The sequence below is a fragment of the Podarcis pityusensis genome, assembly GCF_964106645.2.
Source record: "Podarcis pityusensis genome assembly, chromosome: 4".
Classification (NCBI taxonomy): domain Eukaryota; kingdom Metazoa; phylum Chordata; class Lepidosauria; order Squamata; family Lacertidae; genus Podarcis; species Podarcis pityusensis.
The window spans coordinates 67,770,285-67,791,626 of NC_138027.1; the positions used below are offsets into that span (position 1 = coordinate 67,770,285).

At 41.3% G+C, this 21,342-nt stretch overlaps 1 protein-coding gene across 2 annotated transcripts in view; it reads right to left on the reverse strand.

Moving 5' to 3' along the window:
* Window positions 1-21,342, reverse strand: part of EGFL6 (EGF like domain multiple 6) — a 41,334-nt gene that overhangs the window by 8,461 nt on the left and 11,531 nt on the right. For both annotated transcript variants that reach the window (XM_081001356.1, XM_081001357.1), the window contains exons 3-9: window positions 20,984-21,096; window positions 14,814-14,906; window positions 10,954-11,073; window positions 10,104-10,223; window positions 7,898-8,032; window positions 6,500-6,622; window positions 2,853-3,197 (exon numbers count right to left, since the gene is read on the reverse strand). In XM_081001356.1, coding sequence (XP_080857482.1) covers window positions 2,853-3,197; window positions 6,500-6,622; window positions 7,898-8,032; window positions 10,104-10,223; window positions 10,954-11,073; window positions 14,814-14,906; window positions 20,984-21,096 — 1,049 coding nt within the window. The remainder of the gene's footprint in view (window positions 1-2,852; window positions 3,198-6,499; window positions 6,623-7,897; window positions 8,033-10,103; window positions 10,224-10,953; window positions 11,074-14,813; window positions 14,907-20,983; window positions 21,097-21,342) is intronic.

Consider the following 21,342-nt stretch of genomic DNA (forward strand, 5'->3'; position numbering starts at 1 on the left):
TCTTTCTTTCTTTCTTTCTCTCTCTCTCTCTCTCTTTCTTTCTTTCTTTCTTTCTTTCTTTTTCAGCTGGGATGATTGGCTCTGAGACCATTTTAGGTAGCTTCCTTGTGGCAACCATAACATGTGTTTCAGTTCTTAGCTTTGAGTTGTGCAGCACCCTCTCAAATATTTGAGTTGTGCAGCACCCTGCCACATGTTTCTGGCAGCTGCTATGAGCGTTATGGACACACAATGCCTGTTTTCAGGCAGAACACTAAACTATGGTTTAGCATTATGAGAATAAGCCTTGGCTCCCCCTCCCATTCCCTCCCCTGGTGTGTTTTTCATCCCTAAACAAGCCAGATTCTCAAACCAGGGTTGAAGCAGCTTTCTACAAACTATAGCTAAAATGAACCACAAGATGTGGTTAATCTAAAACAAAAGTAAAAACTTCCAAAATTCTCCTCACAGCTTCACCAAAATTCAGCTCCTTCTTATGTCACAAAACCATGAGGAGACTAGCCTGGTTCAGATGTGACTCTAAACTATGGCTTAACATTAGGTGCTCAGGCTTTGGATTCACAAGTACCCTTCACCTTTATATTTTGGTGCAGTCATGACTCATCTAATCTAATCAGAGTTTGGGGGACTCTGGCTGATTTTTACTGAGCAGGCCAGGATCATATGCCAATTTAGACAAGCCTTCTTCAACCTGATAGTCTTCCAGATTTTTTGGATTACAGCTCCCATCAGCTTCAGCCAGAATAGCCTGGCCAATAGGAGCTGTACAGTACTCTAAAACATCTAGAGCAGTGTTTTCCAAACTTGGGTTTCCAGCTGTTTTTGGACTACAGTTCCCATCATCCCTGTCCACTACCCTGTTAGTTCGGGATGATGGGAGTTGTAGTCCAAAAATAGCCGGAGACCCAAGTTTAAGAAACACTGATCTAGAGGGTATCAGGTTGTGGAAAACTAGTTTAAACTAAGCAGGTCTCCCACATTTGAATACAAGGGACTGTCGGTTACTTTAAAAGTGGAAGAGAAAGCTTCTGATCTTCTCTTCATGGCCATACCAGAGGAGGACGAAGATGAGAAGCTGTAGCATATGAACCTGACGCTTTTGCATGTACTGCAAACCATAGCATTATCCAAAAGGGCCACTCTGTGACATGCTGTTGGAGGAGAACTGAGCCAGAAATAAATGTTCTTGTTCCCCCATCCTTGCTTGGTATATGTCAACAAAGAAACATATTGCAATCACTGAGAAATCATTAAATATCTTACTATCTGCCTAGTTTTGATAAATGAGGATCATAAGTCCCCCTGCGTTTATCCTGGTCTAATCAACATGCAAAGTCAATCAACAAATATTTGAAAACAGTGAAGGCATGTACTGTAAACTGTTTCCTTATTTGTTTAAGCTAACTAAAGCACCAACACTAAAAGGATTTTAAAGGCCATGATTCAAACAATCTCATTTATCCAGATTGTGTTTTGTTACAGTGATGTGGGCATTTGGATGTTTTCAAGCAGAAGAAATATAATTAGCATAGACAGAAAGAAAAACAGTTTGTGCATCACAAAAACGAAACAGCTGATTCTATGCCAAACAAGGTTCACTTTAAAAAACCCACCACACACATATGAATAATATGGCAACTTGAAATCCTGAGGATTTAAGTGAAATAAGGGTGGGCTTGCATGACAGATTGTCATGGCCACTGATTTAGTGCTTTCCAACTAAACTAGAAGCAAAGGAAGTGTTTTGAGAAAAGATACACACATCTTTCTTTCAAGGACAGTCCCAAGTTTACACGTGGAAACCAACCATGCAGTTTGCATAGCCAATTCAGGTCCTGCAGACCTGGTTTCTCTTCCTGATCTACCGCATGCATGAGTGGGGGTAGCAGGACAGACTGGTACCCATATGTTTGCACTGCTTAGATGCACACTGTATGCCTGCCTCATTCCGTTTGCAGAGGCTGTATAGCAGGGGTGGGCAATCTCTGGTCTACAGAGCTGAGGGAGAAGAAGTGAGAGGCAGTTTGGAATGCTAGGTGCTGGTGTCTTGTAGGAGAGCCAGTGGAAGACTCTAGGATAGGACAGGAAAAAATATACCTGCATTTAATAGGTCCGTGAAGGTTGAAACAGAGGCTTTAACAAAAGTCCTCAGTTATAGTGGGCAAGGGCAATCAGGCAAGATACTTTTGATAAGGCTCCTCAAAGCTATCTTGGTTTAGTAGTGTAAAATGAGCCAGATTTAAGTAACAAAACATATACCAGTTTAAAGAAAGAGCACTATATCACAGTAACCACATGAACTTGCGCACTATATAATCTTGTAATAAATAAGCATGAATGTATTTGTCAACTATAGCAGCTATGGCTGAAATTCAACATAGCACTAAATGGGGTATGTGTGGGGGAATGAGATCTGCTCACAACAATGGGACTTTCCCCTCATCTCCTCCCCTGCAAGCCCCATACCCTGTTCTAGGTCCCCCCCCCCCAATTCTCCAGAGAAGATTGAGGTGGCACAGAGAGGCATATGAGGGCGAGAGGTGGGGAGCCTCATTGTGTGAGTGGAATTCTGTGTCAGCACACAACAACTCAGTTGAATCCCACCCTATATCGGAATGGCTTTGTTTCCCTCCTATATCCCACGGTTATGAGGGTTCTTGGTAAGTTAAGGGGTTAAACGGTGTAGGTGCTATTAAATGGTAGCAGTAAATGGTGGAGTAGAAATTGGGTTTTGCTGATAAAACAAGAAAAGAAAAGAAAAACCTCATCCCACCACGGAAGTTAATAAATGCTTCTCAAAATTCAACATCATCTTAGACATTGGGGTGGGGGGAATGAAAGGTGAAACTTACAAAATACATCTCCTCGAAGCTTCTTCTCATGACCAGTTTGGTTTTCAAGGTCTTCCCTTTCTCCTCCTTTCTCAACTTCCTCTTCCTCTTCTATTTTCCCTTCTCTTCTGACATCTTCAGTACTTTCCCCCTGTTCACCATAGGCACCTTCTGTGTGCACACCCTCTTCGTAGTCTAACGGTCTTACGTGAACTTTAGAAGCTGGGGTCACAGGCGGTTCTGGGATCACATTTTTTATGTCTCCATGCTTTTTCACACTGTTTTTGTGCACAAGCAGCTTCTTGAGCTTCTCTTTGGCAACTCCAGAGATTCTGGGAATGTCTTTCACATAGTTTTCATGAATAACTGAGCAGGGGATGGGGTAGAGAACCAAGAAAACACAAAATATGCTTGACTTAGCTTACACTTTAAGGGTCTTAGGTTTCTGCAGAATATTAGTGCTTCTCAACATGATGAAACACCAGTTGGCAATGTTAAAAATGTATTTGAAGTACAATAAATTCAAAGCAATGTATATTATCTGTAAAGATGTCTCTATGTAGAGCCAAGGGTATACAGAGTAGAAGACCTGGGCAGCACTGAATGTTTTCTTTGTCAATCCTATTAAAAAGGTAAGTGACTATTTCTTAGTTTTGTGTCTGACCACTGGGCCGGAATAACTTGTCAGCAACAAGTCAAACACAATTTATCAGCATGTATTGTGGTCAGCCAGGTGTCAAGCACCATAGAGCTCAAATCAGTCACAAAGGAAAATAACAAATTCTGCGGAGTATTCCCAGCAGTTGCTCTTCCCTATCAGGAGCCTGCCAATTGTCAAAAGAAAGCAAGGACCACAGTCCATGTGGATAAATGGGAATAGCTATGGATAGCTGCTTCCAATTATGTCTCCCAGAGGACAAAGTAAGCTTTGGGAACAATCCTCAGCTACTACGGGTGTATGGATCAGTCTTATTTCTGGTCCATATCATTTTTGCATTTGTCCACTCATTAGGTCCATTCTGTTGTGTTTCCACTGTAACCCGTGCAGTTTATCTTGATGCACGTACTTCTAGATACATTTTTATGTTTTTTGAGATAAGAACTGTTGCAGTGTTCAGATAAGCATGAAACCTGTTGGAAAGCAACGTTCGTTAAAGAGGTGCAAATCAGGCCAGTACATATCAGAATTTACAAGCGGTGAATTCCTCAACCATCCCTACTAGCTACCTTTGCCTGTAATAGCATCCAGAAGGCATTCCACCAGTACAGATTTGATTCATTAAGAGGTTAAGATGAAAATCAGCTCTGAGTCTCTATGGCTCTGGAATCTCTGGATAACATTCGCACTGGCCTGAATCCCCAAGATCTTGCAATGAAGTTCTTTGTACTAGAATGACATCCAAGCTAGTGAGAAAAGCAATGCTTTGTGACTTAAACATCTATGTTGAGAAAACAGGGAAAGACCATTAAATGAAGCTGAAAAGACAAATATATAGTTATTCCAGTGGCTGAAAGATTTGACCTTATGTCATATTTTTAACTTTGTGTGTTTAGAGAAGAAGCCAGATAGTTTCTGCACAGCAAGACATGTCCTTTCCGCTCATGATTAATGTCTGTGACCCATCTGTTCAGGGAAAAATATGATTGTAATTCATGGGAATAAAATAGAAAATGTGATATTTCACATAGGCTCATTTGGGTTTAAATAGTAGCAGTTGGGAAAGATTGAGGGCACAAGGAGAAGGGGACGACAGAGGACGAGATGGTTGGACAGTGTTCTCGAAGCTACCAGCATGAGTTTGACCAAACTGCAGGAGGCAGTGAAAGACAGGAGTGCCTGGTGTGCTCTGGTCCATGGGGTTACGAAGAGTTGAACACGACTAAACGACTAAACAACAAAAGTAGAAGTAGTATGGGGAGATAACCTGCTACAAACCTATATCATACTCCATATGTATTACTAAAGAGAGATTACTAAAGAGAGATAACATTGAGAATATTTGTCCAACATACTTGGTTAGATAATTTCTTCCCAATCAACCAGGACAGAAACAAAAGAAGGCTGTTCTGTTTTGTTGGCACATATTGTTACAGCATTCAGTCTTATGAGGCTTTAGTGTCAGTCTTTTAACAAGTTAGAAACTGCAAAGTTAGAAACAGCATTGCAGTTTCAATCTTTCCTATGAACAATATTTCCTGGTTAGTTTTGCCCAGATGCCTCCATCTCAGAGTTTTGTTAAAAGATGTACACTGTGAAATTTAACCGACATGGTTCACTGAAATCTTTATTCAGGGTACAGCGAGGAAAAATTGACTTGAAACCCCCCATTCCCTACAAATTTCCTCTCAGCAATAAGAAAGGCAAACCCCTAGCGTTTTAATAAAGAGTCTGCTGAGGTTTTCAAGACAGAATGACTGCCCAGCAAACCAGAACATCTGCTTGCAGTTCTTGCTTTGAAGTCTTTCTATAAGTAATGAAATATTCTTACTGCGCAGCAAAGTTGTTCTGGCTTTGGGAAATCAAGGGGGCATGACATGGTGCTCAGTTTGGGGGATTGGATGCACTCATCTAGCACATCCAGTCCCTGCAAGTCCACTCATGTCAGATTCCTCAGCCAGACCCAGACAACACTGAAGATGCCACAGTTCATAGGCTGAAACCAATGTTCAATATGTTCACAGTCCTCACCCCACCCCCACCAAATCAGCTTTTTTTCAGCTTGGGTTCTAGCAGGGTAAATCAGTTTGACACGGTAAAAATGTTTGTTCCTCAGGCAATCACGCAAGCCATGTCTAGACTGCACTATGGAAAGGTATGTCAAATGAGGTGGAAAGAGCTAATATTCACACTGTAATTGTAATCCCCCTTTAGGTGGGATTAAATTTCCACAGTGTGCATCGTTAAATCAGTGCTTAGTATACAGTATTCAATGAAACCAAAAGCACGACTTATGACACTGAGGAAATTCTCCAAAAACACTTGTTTTGTGATAAATATGGGTCTCTATGCTGCACCAGACTGGAGAAAGCACAGCAACATGGGATAAAACCACCCCATCACCTCCCGCCCTGGCCAGTGTAAGTGGCAGAACTTCAGAACTCACACCTTCTTCCCTAGTGAGGAAGGGGACATTTTGTAGTTCACCTCAGGTGGTGAAATGTCTTGGGCTGGCCTGTACTAGGAAAGTTAACAAGAACTGAAGACACATTTCCACGGTGAAAGTGCAAGGCTTGTTCTTATTTCACAGTAAATACAAAAGAAAGAAATGCACTTATGGGTCATGCCCCCCGGATTTCCCAAAGCCAGAACAACAAAACAAAGCAACAAATATAAAATAAGTTGAACCTATGCAACCACATGAAGATTGTGGTCATGTTCACCTTCGACAGAGTATCAAGTATCTCTACCTCCTACCCCAACCTCAAATTCCACACTTTACCAGGATTTCTGGTTATTTGTTTATTAAATTTCTAGACCAACTGTCAGAAAAGAAAAGAGCATAAAAGAGAAATTTAATGATGCCCCTTGACCAGATTCCTGATAGCAGTCACCAGTTCACAGGATCTTATAGGAAACAAAAAGACATAGTACATTCTGAAAATGTCCCAACTTCCCATCATTTGAGAAAGGTGTTAGAATAAATCAATGACACTTCTCTTGCACTTACCAGAGCATTCATATCCATTGCCTCTGTAGCCTGGTTTACATTTGCACTTGAAGGATCCCTGAGTATTGAGACACTCTGCGTGGATGTTACACTTAGGTATAGTTGTAGTACATTCATTTATATCTAGAGGAATAGGGGGCGGGGGGGGCAAGAGAAAACAAATAATTGAAGACAGAGAGAAGTCAGAGATTTAAAAGAAATTAAACATTATTTTCATGCTGAGAAAAGGTGCACCTGTTTAATACCTGCCTGTAATGCAAGCACAGGAACCGTATCAGAAGAAAATGTTGGCAAGCCTCTTTGTAAGTGCTATGGTTAAAGACTGCATTTGTCAATGAATATAAAGAAGGAGGGGATCTTAACAATAAATGAGTATTAATTCAAAAATTCTATTTGAACAAACTGCCCATTTATTGTCTTTCTCTGGTTTACATCACTCTGGGGACTGGAGGTAGACCATTAACAGGGATAAGCATTTGGTCGAAAACTAGTAGGCAGGGGGCAGAGAATTCCTAAACAAACTTTTTTTTAAAAAAATTACAAACTTTATTGATTTTTTAAAAAACAAAAATAATTACAAAGCATAAAGTGTTGTCTGCCAGGACAAATGCATGTACAGATGTTAAGTCTTGTATACAGTCATCCACATGGCATCAAAACAGACTTGGAAACTATTTTTCATTAGAAATTAAGCTCACATCCACAGGGCAAACAAATTTTTAGATTCCCTAGACTTGATCGTTCATTGATGTTAGTCTCTCCTTTGACTTTCTAAGCTACGCTACAAAGAAATGCTCTATCATTCCTTCAGGTGGTGAGTATCACCAAGTTTGTAGCCAAAACAGGGCCAATGAGAAACAAGAGATATCAGGCTGGAGGAATTCCCAAGGTTTGCAGACATACAACAATTTTAAAAAACCAAACCTAAGAAGCCAACACACCCCAAAGTGCCACGAGGGTGCATTTTACTGAGTAGCCTCTCAATGTGGAGTAATAACTGAAAACATAAAACTGGAATATTGGGTGCAGGAATCGGGGAATGGAATGTTCTGCTTGGCGGGAAAGAGTGGTGGGGACTCTGAAGGACAGTACTCATTTCAGGAGAGAGGATACTCTGTAATATTGTGTTATAGGTTCCACATATCAGTCTAGAAAGAGAATATATAAAGAGAGGTGTTTATTTTAATTTATTTGCCACTAGGTAGTAGAGACTCAATAAAGTTCCAAAAGTGGTCCAAAAGTGGTTTCCAGGGCATTAGTTTATACAAGCACAAGCAAAATTTATACTACAGGTCGAAAATACACCAAAATCAGTCAAGTTTATGAGAAAAGGAAAATATGTACATCTATGTGCATGTGTACACACACACAAGAGGAAAACTAGAATCTAATTCTTACCTACACAGTCATATCGGCCACTCACATATTTCAGTTCGTATCCAATTTGACACTTGCAATAGTAACTTCCAAATGTGTTGACACATCTGCGGTTAAAAGAGCAAACAGCTTTCCCACTGGAGCACTCATTAATATCTAAGATATTAAAATGAAATCTGATAAGGTCAAGGAAAAGGTATCAGGATAAAGGTGGTTAAACAAACCTTAATGGTCACATTTGTGAATAAAATGACTAATGCTGAAATGATATGCCCCATACTAGAGAGATGCAAAATCCATTTCTGGAATCCAGCTTGATTTTTGCTTATCCCAATTAAAGCCTACCAATTTCTGATGAAATCCGCCTAGTCCTTCTGCATAGTTGCCATCCATAATATGTCCCCTGATGCTCCACCTGTATGCATGCCACTCTAAGCCATACATAGTTAGACACCAGGGTAAGCATGAGGATTTCAACAAATCCTCACCTGTCCCCAAGACCCATTTTTTGTTCCAAATTCTGTCTTAGATGGAAGTCGGCAACAACCCTAAATTATTGCCTAAGATCTCTGAACCTCTTTCTTAGGCTGTGTAAATAATGTTAGGTATTACCAGGCCAGCTGGTTGATTTCTGGAAAGTCAATGAGTAGTTGAGACTCAGAGCTGACACAACATCACATACCAAGAAAAACACATGTCCACTGTTCTGATAGCCAGGCTATGATCTGAAGGCACGCAATAGCATAGCAACTTTGTTGAAGCTAAGCAAGTTTGGCCCATACCTAGGAACCCCACTGTATGCCTCCTTCAGTTCCATCAAAGAAGGAAGGTGAGCTATACATATAATAAATAAATATCCAACAGGTGCATGCCTATTTTATTACAGGACCTGAACTCTCAGCAAAATTCAACGATCTCACTGATTTATGCAGCAAATGTTCAAAGCTTTCCAGTCCCTAGTAAATTTAGGTTATGTATTAAATTCCTATCCTATGCTTCATTCAAGTTTCTTAGAACAGAAGTGTTTGGGACCCTGACAAGTCCTTCCCCCCTTCTATTTTACTCTCATCCCTCTTCCTTTCCAGGCTTGAAAGAACTACCCTCTTCTCCTTGTCTCAAGACAGAAACAGCTTGTATCAGTGCTTGAACGGGCACACAAAAAGTACAAAGCAATTTACACTCTGTTCACATGGATGCCTGGCTAGAATTCCCGCCTTCTATAAATACATGCATTTTGGATAAACGATTGCCATATACAACAGAGAGTTACAAACCTCAGATGTCTATAATTATTTTTAAAGTGCAGTCCTTAATTTGGAATCATCAACTCCCAACCAGATAGGATTATTTTTCTTGCTCCAAGTATAGTGAAGTATTTTATAAATAAAGAAAATGCAAACATAAACAGCTAACATGAGTGCATGAGGAACTTGGCTGTTAGATTTCAACTGTGTTTCCCGATTTTATGCTGTGGACAAAAGCCTCAAATAAACATTAATTAAACAATGGGAGGATGGCAGGGACAGTAATAATCCCATTTATACAGACAAATTTGGGAGAAGAGGAGTAGTGTTTCCTTCTGTGGCATGTTTCTTGTTTAACAGCTGAGCCAAGAATCCAAAAGGGTTCATTCTATAGTGCCAAAAAATACTCTCATGTCATGAAATCCATGACAAAAGTAGCAGGCTTTTGCAAAGCTATGATTCCAGTTTGATGTGTTTAATGAATAGGCTGCTTGAAAGGTTATGAGTGACTGTAATCGCAGCTAAGAGTTCATTTCCTGTGCTTGTCAAGATTCACCTAGGTTCTAAAAGATCCCTGGAGTCCATTGGGATGAGGAAGTATCCCCTTTCCAAAAGAATAAAACCTCCAGACCATTTCTCCTGGGGCTTCTCACATAGCCACAGTTGGAGAGTGGATATATTAGATGTCTAAAAACATGAAGAAAAACTTGTTTTTAGGGACTTTCAAAAACCCACCAAACTCTGCAGGCAGTTCCAGACCACCTGTTTATTCATCACGATTTGTTTGTGTGAAAGTCAGATGGTGCTGCCTCAAAGTTCACCTGCAGGAGTGGGGACAGATAAGGACCTGCCCCACCAAGCCAAAAAGTTTACTCGCTCTTGCTCTAAAAGTATTGCCATTCTATAGTGTTCAGCAAGCACAGGCTGGATTCTTGGAATCGTTGTGCTAATGACAGCAAGAGCATAAATGGATGCTGATGTACCTATGCATGTTTTTCCATTTGACGCTAACTGAAGTCCGCTCGATGGACACAAGCATCGCACGTCATCTTTCACTTCTTCACAGCCATATTGACAATTCACCATGGCGCAGCTCCTGGAATCTTGAAAAACATGTTACTTGACAAAGCCATAGGTAAAACTGCGTAAGAGGATTTGTTTCATTAACAGATGATAATGATCTTAAAATCTCTTCCCTAATAGCATTAATGCACCGGCATGCAAAGAAGAAGGAGGAGGAACATGAGCATATACCTTAGCTATTTGGCTATTGCTATTCCTACTGCCAAATAGATACAAGCCTCTGATTTAAAAAGTGGTTTGTCTCTTTGGCAGTGGGAACCGCTGTGGCAAAACCATACCGCCAGTTTTAAAAACAGCTAAATGGGTTGCTGTTCCATTTCACAGGGCATAGTTCAACGTAATACTAGCTATCTGTGGATCTCTAAATTGGTTGGGACCTGCATGCCTGAAGGACCATGTCTACCACATGAGACTGCATGAATCTTAAGTTCTTCATCGTATATCCCTGGTTAGGCACCTGAGCTTAGGCAGGTAGTGACTGGTGAGAGGGCCTTTTCAGTTGTGGCACCTGTAATGTAAATAGGCCTTTTCTTGGTAAGCTTGCCTAATGCTGATCTTGTTTAAATTTTACCCAAGCATTCCAGCATCTCGGCATACGGCCTACTCCCCACCACCACGACCACCAACTCGTAACAGTATAAATTAACCAGCTGCTTCATACTATGAGGCACAGGTTATTTCATGATTAGTTACAATATGGGCTTGACTCCCATCTCACGTGCTGCATCTTGTGTAATATCCGTCACTTACTTGCGCATGTGCCGTCGGGCATGAGCATGTACCCATTGAGACAATAGCACTTGTAGCTGCCATGCGTGTTCATACATCTGTGCTCGCAAGGACGTGGCTTCAATCCGCATTCGTTGATATCTGCAGAAATAATTGGGGGTGGGGGTGGGAATGAGTTTGTAGATCTTTGGAAGAAAACAAAATAGCTTATTGCAGTTCCTATTTTACGGCTTAAATTCCCACATGGAGAAAATGTCTCCAGGATTCAAGCGAGCCAGATTCTTGAAAGAAAGAATTCAGGAGACCATCTGCTGGGCTGTGTGCTAGGAGCGCTAGCAGGAAGTTCCCACTACACCTGACAGAATCTGGGGAAGTGTCTTACACCAAGAGATAGATTGTACTGGGAAGGCAGGAAAGAAAACAGCTGCTACACTGTTGTGTATATGCTGAATGGCCACGTAGTCTTGTCTCCACAGCTCAGAGGTTCTCAGTTAGGTATGGTAAATATCTGTACAGTGGTACCTCGGGTTGCATACGCTTCAGGTTACATACGCTTCAGGTTACAGACTCCGCTAACCCAAAAATATTACCTCAGGCTAAGAACTTTACTTCAGGATGAGAACAGAAATCGTGCGGCAGCAGAGGGAGGCCCCATTAGCTAAAGTGGTGCTTCAGGTTAAAAACAGTTTCAGGTTAAGAATGGACCTCCGGAACGAATTAAGTACGTAACCAGAGGTACCACTGTAACTGAAAACAAGACAGACAAAATAACTCAGCATTGTTTTACATGTATTGCCCTTGCAATACATGCAGCCTCTGCAAAACCACCACACAGCTCTGGCAACTGATGGCACTTATGTGTAGCCTCTACATTAGAGTGGACAGACACTTTGGATAAGATAACTTTTGAGTGTTATTTCCACTGTAGAAAGTTCTGAGATGGCAAAACACAGCCTCTACATATTGACTGGAAGATTTAAATAGCTCTTACCCTAGGGAAACTGGAGAGGAAAGAAAAGAGCGAGGACAATTTGGCTGTGCACACACCAGGGTGTTAATGCACATGTGTGTAGCATGGATCCAATTTATCCATGCTTTGACCACCCCCCAGAATGTTCCATTTAAATCTGTCTCAATGTTTCCTGTCCATACTAGTGGGTGGTGTTGTATGGGCTGTATCATGCTGAGTGACATTGTCCTCTCCCCTCAAGCTACTAATTCTGTGGCCTCCAGAAGTTGTGGAAACCTGAGCTCCATTGGGGGTACACACACAGGTATTTGCTTACCTGTGAGTGCGCACCTTTTGTTTTAAAGAACTGTTTTGTCTGTGGAATAACATAGTAATAAAGTTTCACCAGAGCCAATGTTTCACAGTGGGCAAAACAGCAGCAGCATCTTTTTCCAAATTACACACTCACGCAAAATAGCAGCTTCAAAAATAAATATATATTTGTGTGTCCCACCCAGCACCACCAGGTAGAGAACCGGCAACCCACAAAGGTGTGTCTTGCCAGGGGAAGAATGGCTGGCAGGCAAAGACACAAAGTGCCTCCATTTTCCATAGCCTTGCTCCCTCCCAACACGGAAAGCTGTGGTGTGGCTCAGAAGAAGAACATTAGCTGCACATTTCACACACAAATACAAAACGGACAAGGCAGGACAGGGAGAGCGATTTGGGAGAAAGGGATTTGCAGACAGTATTTTTGTTCCCCTTCCCCATCTGCTGTACCTGCACGAGCCAATTTTATTTTTAATACAGCTGTTTTGCAGAAGAGCAGTTCAACAGAAAACAGCTGTTTTAACTTTTTTTCCTCTCTTCCCACTGCCAAGGAACCTTCAGCAACAACCAACAGTAATAGGCATGTGACACCCTTTCCTTTGTGCTGATGGAGACAAAATAGATAGGTAGAGCTCAAGCGATGAGCAAGTGGAAACAAAGGGTTAGGGTTAAAGGTAAAGGGACCCCTGACCATTAGGTCCAGTCGTGACCCACTGGGGTTGCAACGCTCATCTCACCTTATTGGCTGAGGGAGCCAGTGTACAGCTTCTGGGTCATGTGGGCAGCATGACTAAACTGCTTCTGGCGAACCAGAGCAGTGCACGGAAATGCCGTTTACCTTCCTGCCAGAGCGGTACCTATTTATCTACTTGCACTTTGACATGCTTTCGAAGTGCTAGGTTGGCAGGAGCAGGGACCAAGCAACGGAAGCTTACCCCATCGCGGGTTAGGGTTAGCACCCAGAAAAAAAAATCCCCACGTATGTTGAAAAGTCACACCCACACAATTCACTTCTGTGTTCCCACACTCAGGTAACCTGAGATTTTACATTAGAACCACCCCCACCCCCCGCTTATGCACGGATCAGAAACATCTGAATTAATTGACTGGAAATGTTAAGCTGTGGACAAAGATGAGGACAAAGCAAAAACATGCACCTATGGGATGCCCTGAATCCAGTTTAAACTGCCGTGTGTGCACACATGCATTGCTTAGTGTAAAAATCCATTGCAGCTAATGGGAGGCACATATAGCAGACACTGAGCTCGTTCATGTTCGCTCCACATTTCTAGGTATAGGTCCTGAATTGCCGTTTGCTCCAATTCAGCAGTCTAGCCAAGGTTAGTCACATGCTCATATTTCTCTCATCCAAATAAATGAAACTTAGAAGCCAAACTTTATGATATATTCAAGACTTATGATCAGACCTCTTGACATCCTTTCCTTTGATGAAAAGGAGATGAAGAAGATTGGAGCCATGGCACTGGGGGCATCTGGGCATTCGTGTGTCACTTTAACTGGCGCACAGAGCAGGGGATACACACAGATATACATATTACAGTGGTACCTCGGGTTAAGTACTTAATTCGTTCCAGAGGTCCATTCTTAACCTGAAGCACCACTTTAGCTAATGGGGCCTCCTGCTGCTGCTGCGCCACCGGAGCACGATTTCTGTTCTCATCCTGAAGCAAAGTTCTTAACCTGAGGTAATATTTCTGGGTTAGCAGAGTCTGTAACCTGAAGCATCTGTAACCTGAGGTACCACTGTATAAATTTCTCCCCCTACTTCACTTTGAATACCAGCTTCAGTCAAGGGGTGACTTTAATCATGGAAACAGTGCAAAAGGCAAGTACAAAAGGCAGGCGCAGAGGGCGGCCATTTTTCCACAGCTGCTGTACTGATCCAAAAGTCACACTTCCTCCAGCAGCTGCTTTTGAGCACAGGAAAAAAAGACAAGGGGAGATTTGGCTCTTCTGCTTATGCTGTCACTTCTTTGCCTCCTGCCCGATAGTAAAACATGTAAATTTCATCAAGAAAAAACTAGCGTACACCCTTCATGGGACACTGCAGTCATGCAGCTCCTGTAAAGCCAGAGTTCTTCTGAGCAGGCCTTCCGTTGCAGTCCAGCTTTAATGACATCAGACTCTGCTCCCTTATTCATGCGGCCTTGCAAGCCAGAGCACAGCTTCTCCTAGCCCACAGAGAATGCATAGCTCAATACAGTAGTGGGATGCCAGAAGTGGTGTTAGCTTGAGTTGATTCCAAGATTCCTTAGCCTATAAGCTGTATTTCTTACACTTAGAAAGAGGCACCAGATGTTCTTATAAGAACACAATGTGACTGTTGTAGTTGCAGGAACCCAAATCACTGCAACTTCATACTCAAATTAAAGGTGTGTGTGTGTGTGTGTGTGTGTGTGTATTGGGATGCGAGGAGGTCTATGATCTAAATATAATAGAAATAACCATTTGACGTTTCAAAGGGTCTCCCCGAAATGCAGGGATGTGCATCTCCTGAAGAATGTACATGCTGCTGCTGGAGAATAAAGTATGCAACAGCTGAAGCATACAGCTTACAAGAAAAATGATAAATTGTACATACCTTGGCTGCAGGTTTTGCCTGTGAATCCAGGAAAGCATTTACATTTGTTTGGCATCATACATTCACCGTATTTGCACCCATGTTCACAAGTAGCTGTAGAAGGAGGAGAAGAGAAACAGGGAGTGAAAACGCAGAAGAAAAATAGCCCAACTGGTATATTCTTCAGTATTATTATTATTTTGAAAACAGTGATAATAAGAAAAGGATTTAAGAAGACCAAAAGCAGAGTTTGTCTAATTCCTTGGTCTGAAAAATGTCCACATGTATTTAGAATTTGGGTAAGCTTTTAAAAAACAACAACCAAGTACTTTGTACTTTAGCAAATCAAACCAACAGAAACTCACCCCAAGAACACTTGTAATTGTGTTATATATGATTTGTTCTTTGGAATATAACATTGTCTTTCCCCTACTTCTTTTCTTTCCTGTTTACTATGGAATTTAATAAATGTTCTCCAGAAAATGTTTATTTCAACGTAACGTTGCTGATTTGATTTTGTTTCCAATCATTGCCAGATTTGCTTCAGGTTACTGGAGATCCAAATTCTTTCTGGAGTGACTTAATTTCCCCTGGAAATTATAGTGAGAGCTCAGGAGGAATAAAGAGGCTCACATTTGGACCTGAACACTTTTCCATATCAGAATCTAATATACCACCCAAGCATCACAATGCCTGCTTGCCAAAAATCCTACTTTCTGAGAGTTTACAGCTATCTTTCTGCACAACTGAAGTCTTTTCACTTTTATTAGATTTTCTTCCTACAGGGTATGACTAACAGCAAAGTTAATGATTGCTTCCAATATCCCCCCCCCAAAAAAAAAATCCATGCCAATCTGAAATTCAAGTAATCTGTCGCTTCAGCAGTGGTCTAGTGAAGTATTAGGCATTACATATACAATACACATTCAGATCAACTGGTGACCATGAGCAGGTTTTACTCTTACCTGTACTCAGTGCCTTTTTTCTAGAAAAACAGGTGCCGGTACTCATCATGAAGTTGTTATTATTTATACCCCCCACCCATCTGGCTGGGCTTCCCCAGCCACTCTGGGCGGCTTCCAAAAAAATATTAAAATACTGTAATACATCAAACATTAAAAGCTTCCCTAAATAATAATAATTTATTATTTATAGTAAGTGCCACACTTTTTAACAAAAAAAAAAAAAAAAGAGGTGCCAGTATTTGTATGTCTTTTATTACTAAACTCATTCATTGCACATTGCCAAAAAAGTGGAATTTCATCACCAGAAAAGGGAGGGCACAGATATTTGCATATAACCTGCATGTGCTAAAGTATATTTATGTCTGTAAATGTATAAATAATTACAGTGGTGCCTCGCAAGACGAAATTAATTCGTTCCGCAAGTTTTGTCGTCTTGCGATTTTTTTCGTCTTGCGAAGCACGGTGTCGGGAAAGTTTTGGAAAAGCTTCAAAAATCACCAAAGTCTTTAAAAACCTCAAAAAAGGCTACCACACCGCGTTCTATGAGTTGCTCCTCGAAGTCAAGTCGCAACTGTATTAACGGTGTTAAGAAAAAGGAAACAAACTTGCAAGACGTTTCCGTCTTGCGAAGCAAGCCCATAGGGAAAATCGTCTTGCGAAGCAGCTCAAAAAACAAAAAACCCTTTCGTCTAGCGAGTTTTTTTGTCTTGCGAGGCATTCGTCTTGCGAGGTACCACTGTACTGTAATTTTAGTAGCAGCTACTCCAGCAGGCTGCTTCGGTGGGAGAGGCGAGAAGCAGGGCTCTTTCCATCAGCTCTGCTGAAAGACTCCACCAACGGCTTCCTTTCCCTGAACTGTGGACTGTCGCCATACCAAGCACTACTGTTTTGACTTTAATGATTGGCACCTGAGTTTGCTTCCCTCCCCCTTCCCCTCCACACCCCTTTTCACTGGGTGTTATATCTTTTAGACTGTTAAGCTTGTAGGCAGAGACTATCTTGTTTTAACTCAGGGTTCCCAAACTGGGAACTTTAGCTGTTTTTGAACTGCAACTCCCATCATCTCTAGCTAGCAGGACCAGTGGTCAGGGATGATGGGAACTGTAGCTCAAAAATAGCTGGAGTCCCCAAGTTTGGGAAACCCTGTTTAACAGATTGTATGTAAGCTGCTCTGGTACACATGCTTTAAATAATTAATTTACTTGAAACAGAAATACATCTCACTGTAAGCACAGAAACCTGGGATCAGGTGACCTTTTCAGACCGCCACCCAGGTGATGTTATAATGGGTTAAATTAGACAGTCCTTCAAATAAAGGGTGCCTTCTAACTGAGGACTGTCCTTCTATGCAAATACTTCCATGTGGACTTCTGACTGGCAGCTTCACACTCCTCCTAAGCTGACTGCATGAGGGAGGGGCCACCTGGCTTTTGAGTGAATCCTAAAATATGAAGTAGAGGTGGGATGATGAACTGGCTCTGAACTTCTAGAAATTCATGCAGCTAATCCATCCACAAAAAGAGTAGGGACAGGCATGTTTGAAGCACTTGCCTCAACTCTTTCAATGTCCAGCTCCCCACCCTGCAAAAAACTCCAGTCCCATGCTGCAGTTTCTCCCATAACACACTCACATGCCCAGTGACACTTCTGCAGTCAAGGTTAGGTAAAATACGCACCATATTTCTATATCTCCTACCCATATATTTAAATCTATAAGGCTTTTGGTCACAGAGTTTAGGTTTCCACTCCACAGAATAAGAGTCTTCTACATGTGGAATTTAGTTTGTTTTTTAGCTGAATCCTTTAGAAGTCCTTGGCCACTGTTCAGAAGTTTCCAAACTTAACATGAGTGAATTTCAGAGTGTCCCAAAATGTTATTCTAAAATCTATTAGACATCAATATCTGGCAATTTAAACCATCATTTGTTCCAAATGGTTTAATGAAAAAGGTGTTTATTATAAAAATCCTGACCAAAAGTAGTCTAATGAAAGGAACAGTGTAATAAAGAAAAAGCAACACAGTCATATCTTGGTTCTCAAATGTAATCCATTCCGGAAGTCCGTTCGACTTCTGAAAACGTTCAAAAACCAAGGTGGCTGCAGGAGCTTCCTGCACTCAATCGGAAGCTGCGGAAGCTGAGTCGAATGTTCGTGTTCCAAAGAATATTCAAAAACCGGAACACTTACTTCCGGGTTTTTAGCATTCGGGAGCCAAAACGTACAAATACCAAGGCGTTCGAGAACCAAGGTACATAAGTTAAGATGCACATAACGTCTGCATCTTAATTTATATATTCACCATATATCATGCAGGACTCAAACCAGATATCTGCCAAGAGAAGAATGTAAAGCTTTTGAAAAATGGATACTAGTCAGTGATATTCTATTGGTTTTTGGTGGGAAGCTCTCCTTGCTTTTTTAAAAAGAACTTCACATTATTATCCATTCTTAGCACACCATATACTCAAGCAGCTGAACTGGGGTTATACAAACAATACAAAAATTATTAATAAAGGACTTCTCTATTCAACAGATGGCAATGCTTTCAACTAGAGCTATTATCTGCAACATGCATTAATAAAGGTTCAAGGAGAAAAAGCTCTTTTGGCAGCTATTTTGATTGGACAACAGTCTGGTGAGCATATCAATTATGATGTGAACTTTTGTTCATCTGCCCCATATATTCAAAGCTAAGCTCATCAGGACAGCAGATGCAGCGTCTACGAAAGAGACGACTCCAAGAGTCAACATTTTATTAGTTCATTCAGCTTTGCCAGACTCCAGCTGGAGAAAGATTTCAACCTCTCCCTTGTGTTTTTACTATTTTTTATTAAAATCTTAGAAGTCATTAAATAACCATAGGTTCTTCATTGAAGTAATTCTCCAGAGGGCTGAAAACAACACAGATAATCCTCAGGTGCATTTGCATTAGGATGCTAGACAGTTAAAAATCTAGCAAATACTCCATTTAACATAAATACCTGAGGACAACATATGCCACTTAATCAAAAGCACCTGGCTATAAATACCTCTGCATGGCTTGCTTAAAGGTTGCATTTTCCCTGTGGTATTTTAATTTCTAACACTACAGCTTTGGGGTAAAAACTGAGCATAGAAATCCCATAGTGATCTTCTTAAAATAATAATAATAAAGAAGGGTAATGGGTGGAGCTCATGGGTAGAGCCCATAAAAGGTTCTTTTAAAATTTATTCTAAGGTATACAACTACTGCATATGTTCACAGGAATCCTAGCACCAAGCAATACTATACACATATCATACCAGGGCTCCACATATCCCAATGCAATCCAGACTGTAACAGTACCAGAATTGGAAAATAACCTATATGTATCAAGAAAGTAAGCCAGACCAAAGAATACAGGTCAAAGCTCACATATTCACCACACAGCTGAGCATGATGGGGAAAACACAAGGAAATAAGCCTGCAGGAAACACAGTTTCTTTCTTTCATCAAGCACAGAGAAGATGCTGAGGTCCTTCTTCATGAGCCTCCTCCATGTGAGGTCCGGTGGACGGCAACATGAGAAAAGGCCTTTTCTGTGGTGGCATCTCACTTGTGGAACGTTCTCTCCTGGCGCCTTTGCTACAGATCTTTAGGCACTAAGCAAAAACATTCCTCTTCTCCCAGGCCTCAGATAATTATACAATCTTTGGCCTATTAAACTGGGGGGAGGGTGTTTTAGTTGTTTCTATGTTATCTATTTTGGTGTTTTAATAATGTAAACTGGCCTGTGGTCATTGGATGAAAGGCAATACAGTGGTACCTCGGTTTCTGAACTTCGTTCTTAAACCAAATCCATTCTTAAACCGAGGCGCGCTTTCCCTAATTAGGCCTCCCGCTGCCAGTGGCCTTCCACCGTTCAGCTTCCGTTCTTAGACCAAGCTAAAGTTCGCAAACAGGAACACTACTTCCGGTTTTGTGGAGTTCGTAAACCGAATAGTTCATAAACAGGACTGATCGTAAACCAAGGTACCACTGTATTGAAATTTAATTTAAGAAGATGATAATAATAATAATACTGGATCTGACCTGAGATGAGCATTTCTGGCTCCACCTTCCTGACCGTTTAAGCAGTACTCCCTGCCACAACCTTTTCTTTTCCCTAAGTGGGGTGAGGCTGCCAGGAAACACTAGGCTTGTCTTCAAATGGTGTTGTCACTGCACTCACTGCCTTCCTTCCTGTGTCACCTATCCACCATCTTCAGCAGTACACAGGAGCCATTTTAAACTATGCCTGCATCACATGGGTGCAAAGCTAGTTCCACTAGGCCACATCTCCCTGGCACACATGTGCAAATCAAAATGAATGAATGAGTGAATGAATGGAGTGTGGCTCTTGGTGTGAAGTGAAACAACTATGTTAGCAGCACTGAAGTGACCTCCCCGGAGAGCAAGCCTGGACAGTGTGTATGCCCAGACGACAAGACCCCACTTTCAGCCTTACTGTTGTTGTCCAAATGAAAGCAGAGTATCTGTGGATGTGGGGGAAATCACACAAAGCCATTTTATTTGCTTGTCTTCTGGCTAGTTGGGCAACTCTATCCTAGGATAAAACTTTTTTGTTTTATATTCTATTCTATTTGTGGACTCTACAAGTCACAACTTAGACTCCTCTAAGATATGTGGTTCATTTTGTATAATAGCTGCAGCTCTTTTCTTCCATGAGCTACATTTGTGAACTTGTTATGGAATGAGCCCAGGAAATCAGGAATTTTGGCTACCCTGGAAAGTACAGCATCTGCCCAGGACTAATAGGAGGGAGGGTGGAAACAAGATGAAGCATTATACCACAAGTTAAAAATAAACAGAAAATTGCATTTTTTTCATATAGTAATTGTGATGCTATGTGCTGTGGCAGTTACTACAATAGTGCTAATATGATATGTACCAGTTAACATTAATGGACTGTTTTCTTCTCATCCATGTATATAAATGGATAGAGTATGGTATGTGGCATCTGTTAAATGATTAATGGTTGTTCTGTGCTGTACAGCAAATCAGTTAAAATGATCAGAATACTTTTTTTTTTTGCAACAGAACATTTTCACTTAACCCTGTCTTGTCATTTTAAACCCTCAAACAGAACTATGCAGCTTTCATTTCTTTATTTTCGAAACCACTGGCAGGCCCGTCAGGAAGTCAAATCCATTCAAATTTAGGGATATATTTCTGGAGACAAGGGAATGAAAGGTTGTTGCTATTACCTTCACAGTGCCCTTTGCTATTCCTTTTCCAGCCATAGCAGCAGTCAAGCTTAGAGCCATAGCGGCAGACTCCAGGTTGATTCATGGTTAGGAGTTGCCTACGACCTCGTGAGCTGTGCATAAAATAGAACAGATGAATTAACGGATCCCCTACAGCACCAGGACCTGGAAAGATGTTCCATTTCTCCATTGCGTAGGCTGGCCACACTGGTGTTCTGTTGAAGTAACTGAAATTAAACACTCCTGAAGCACCTTAATCGCAAGTGTTATCTGCCTATGTGGTTCACTGCAGCAGAACTGACTTGCTCCCTCCAGCAAAAATGCTGGTTATCTTCTATTTGTTAAGCTTCTAAATCCTC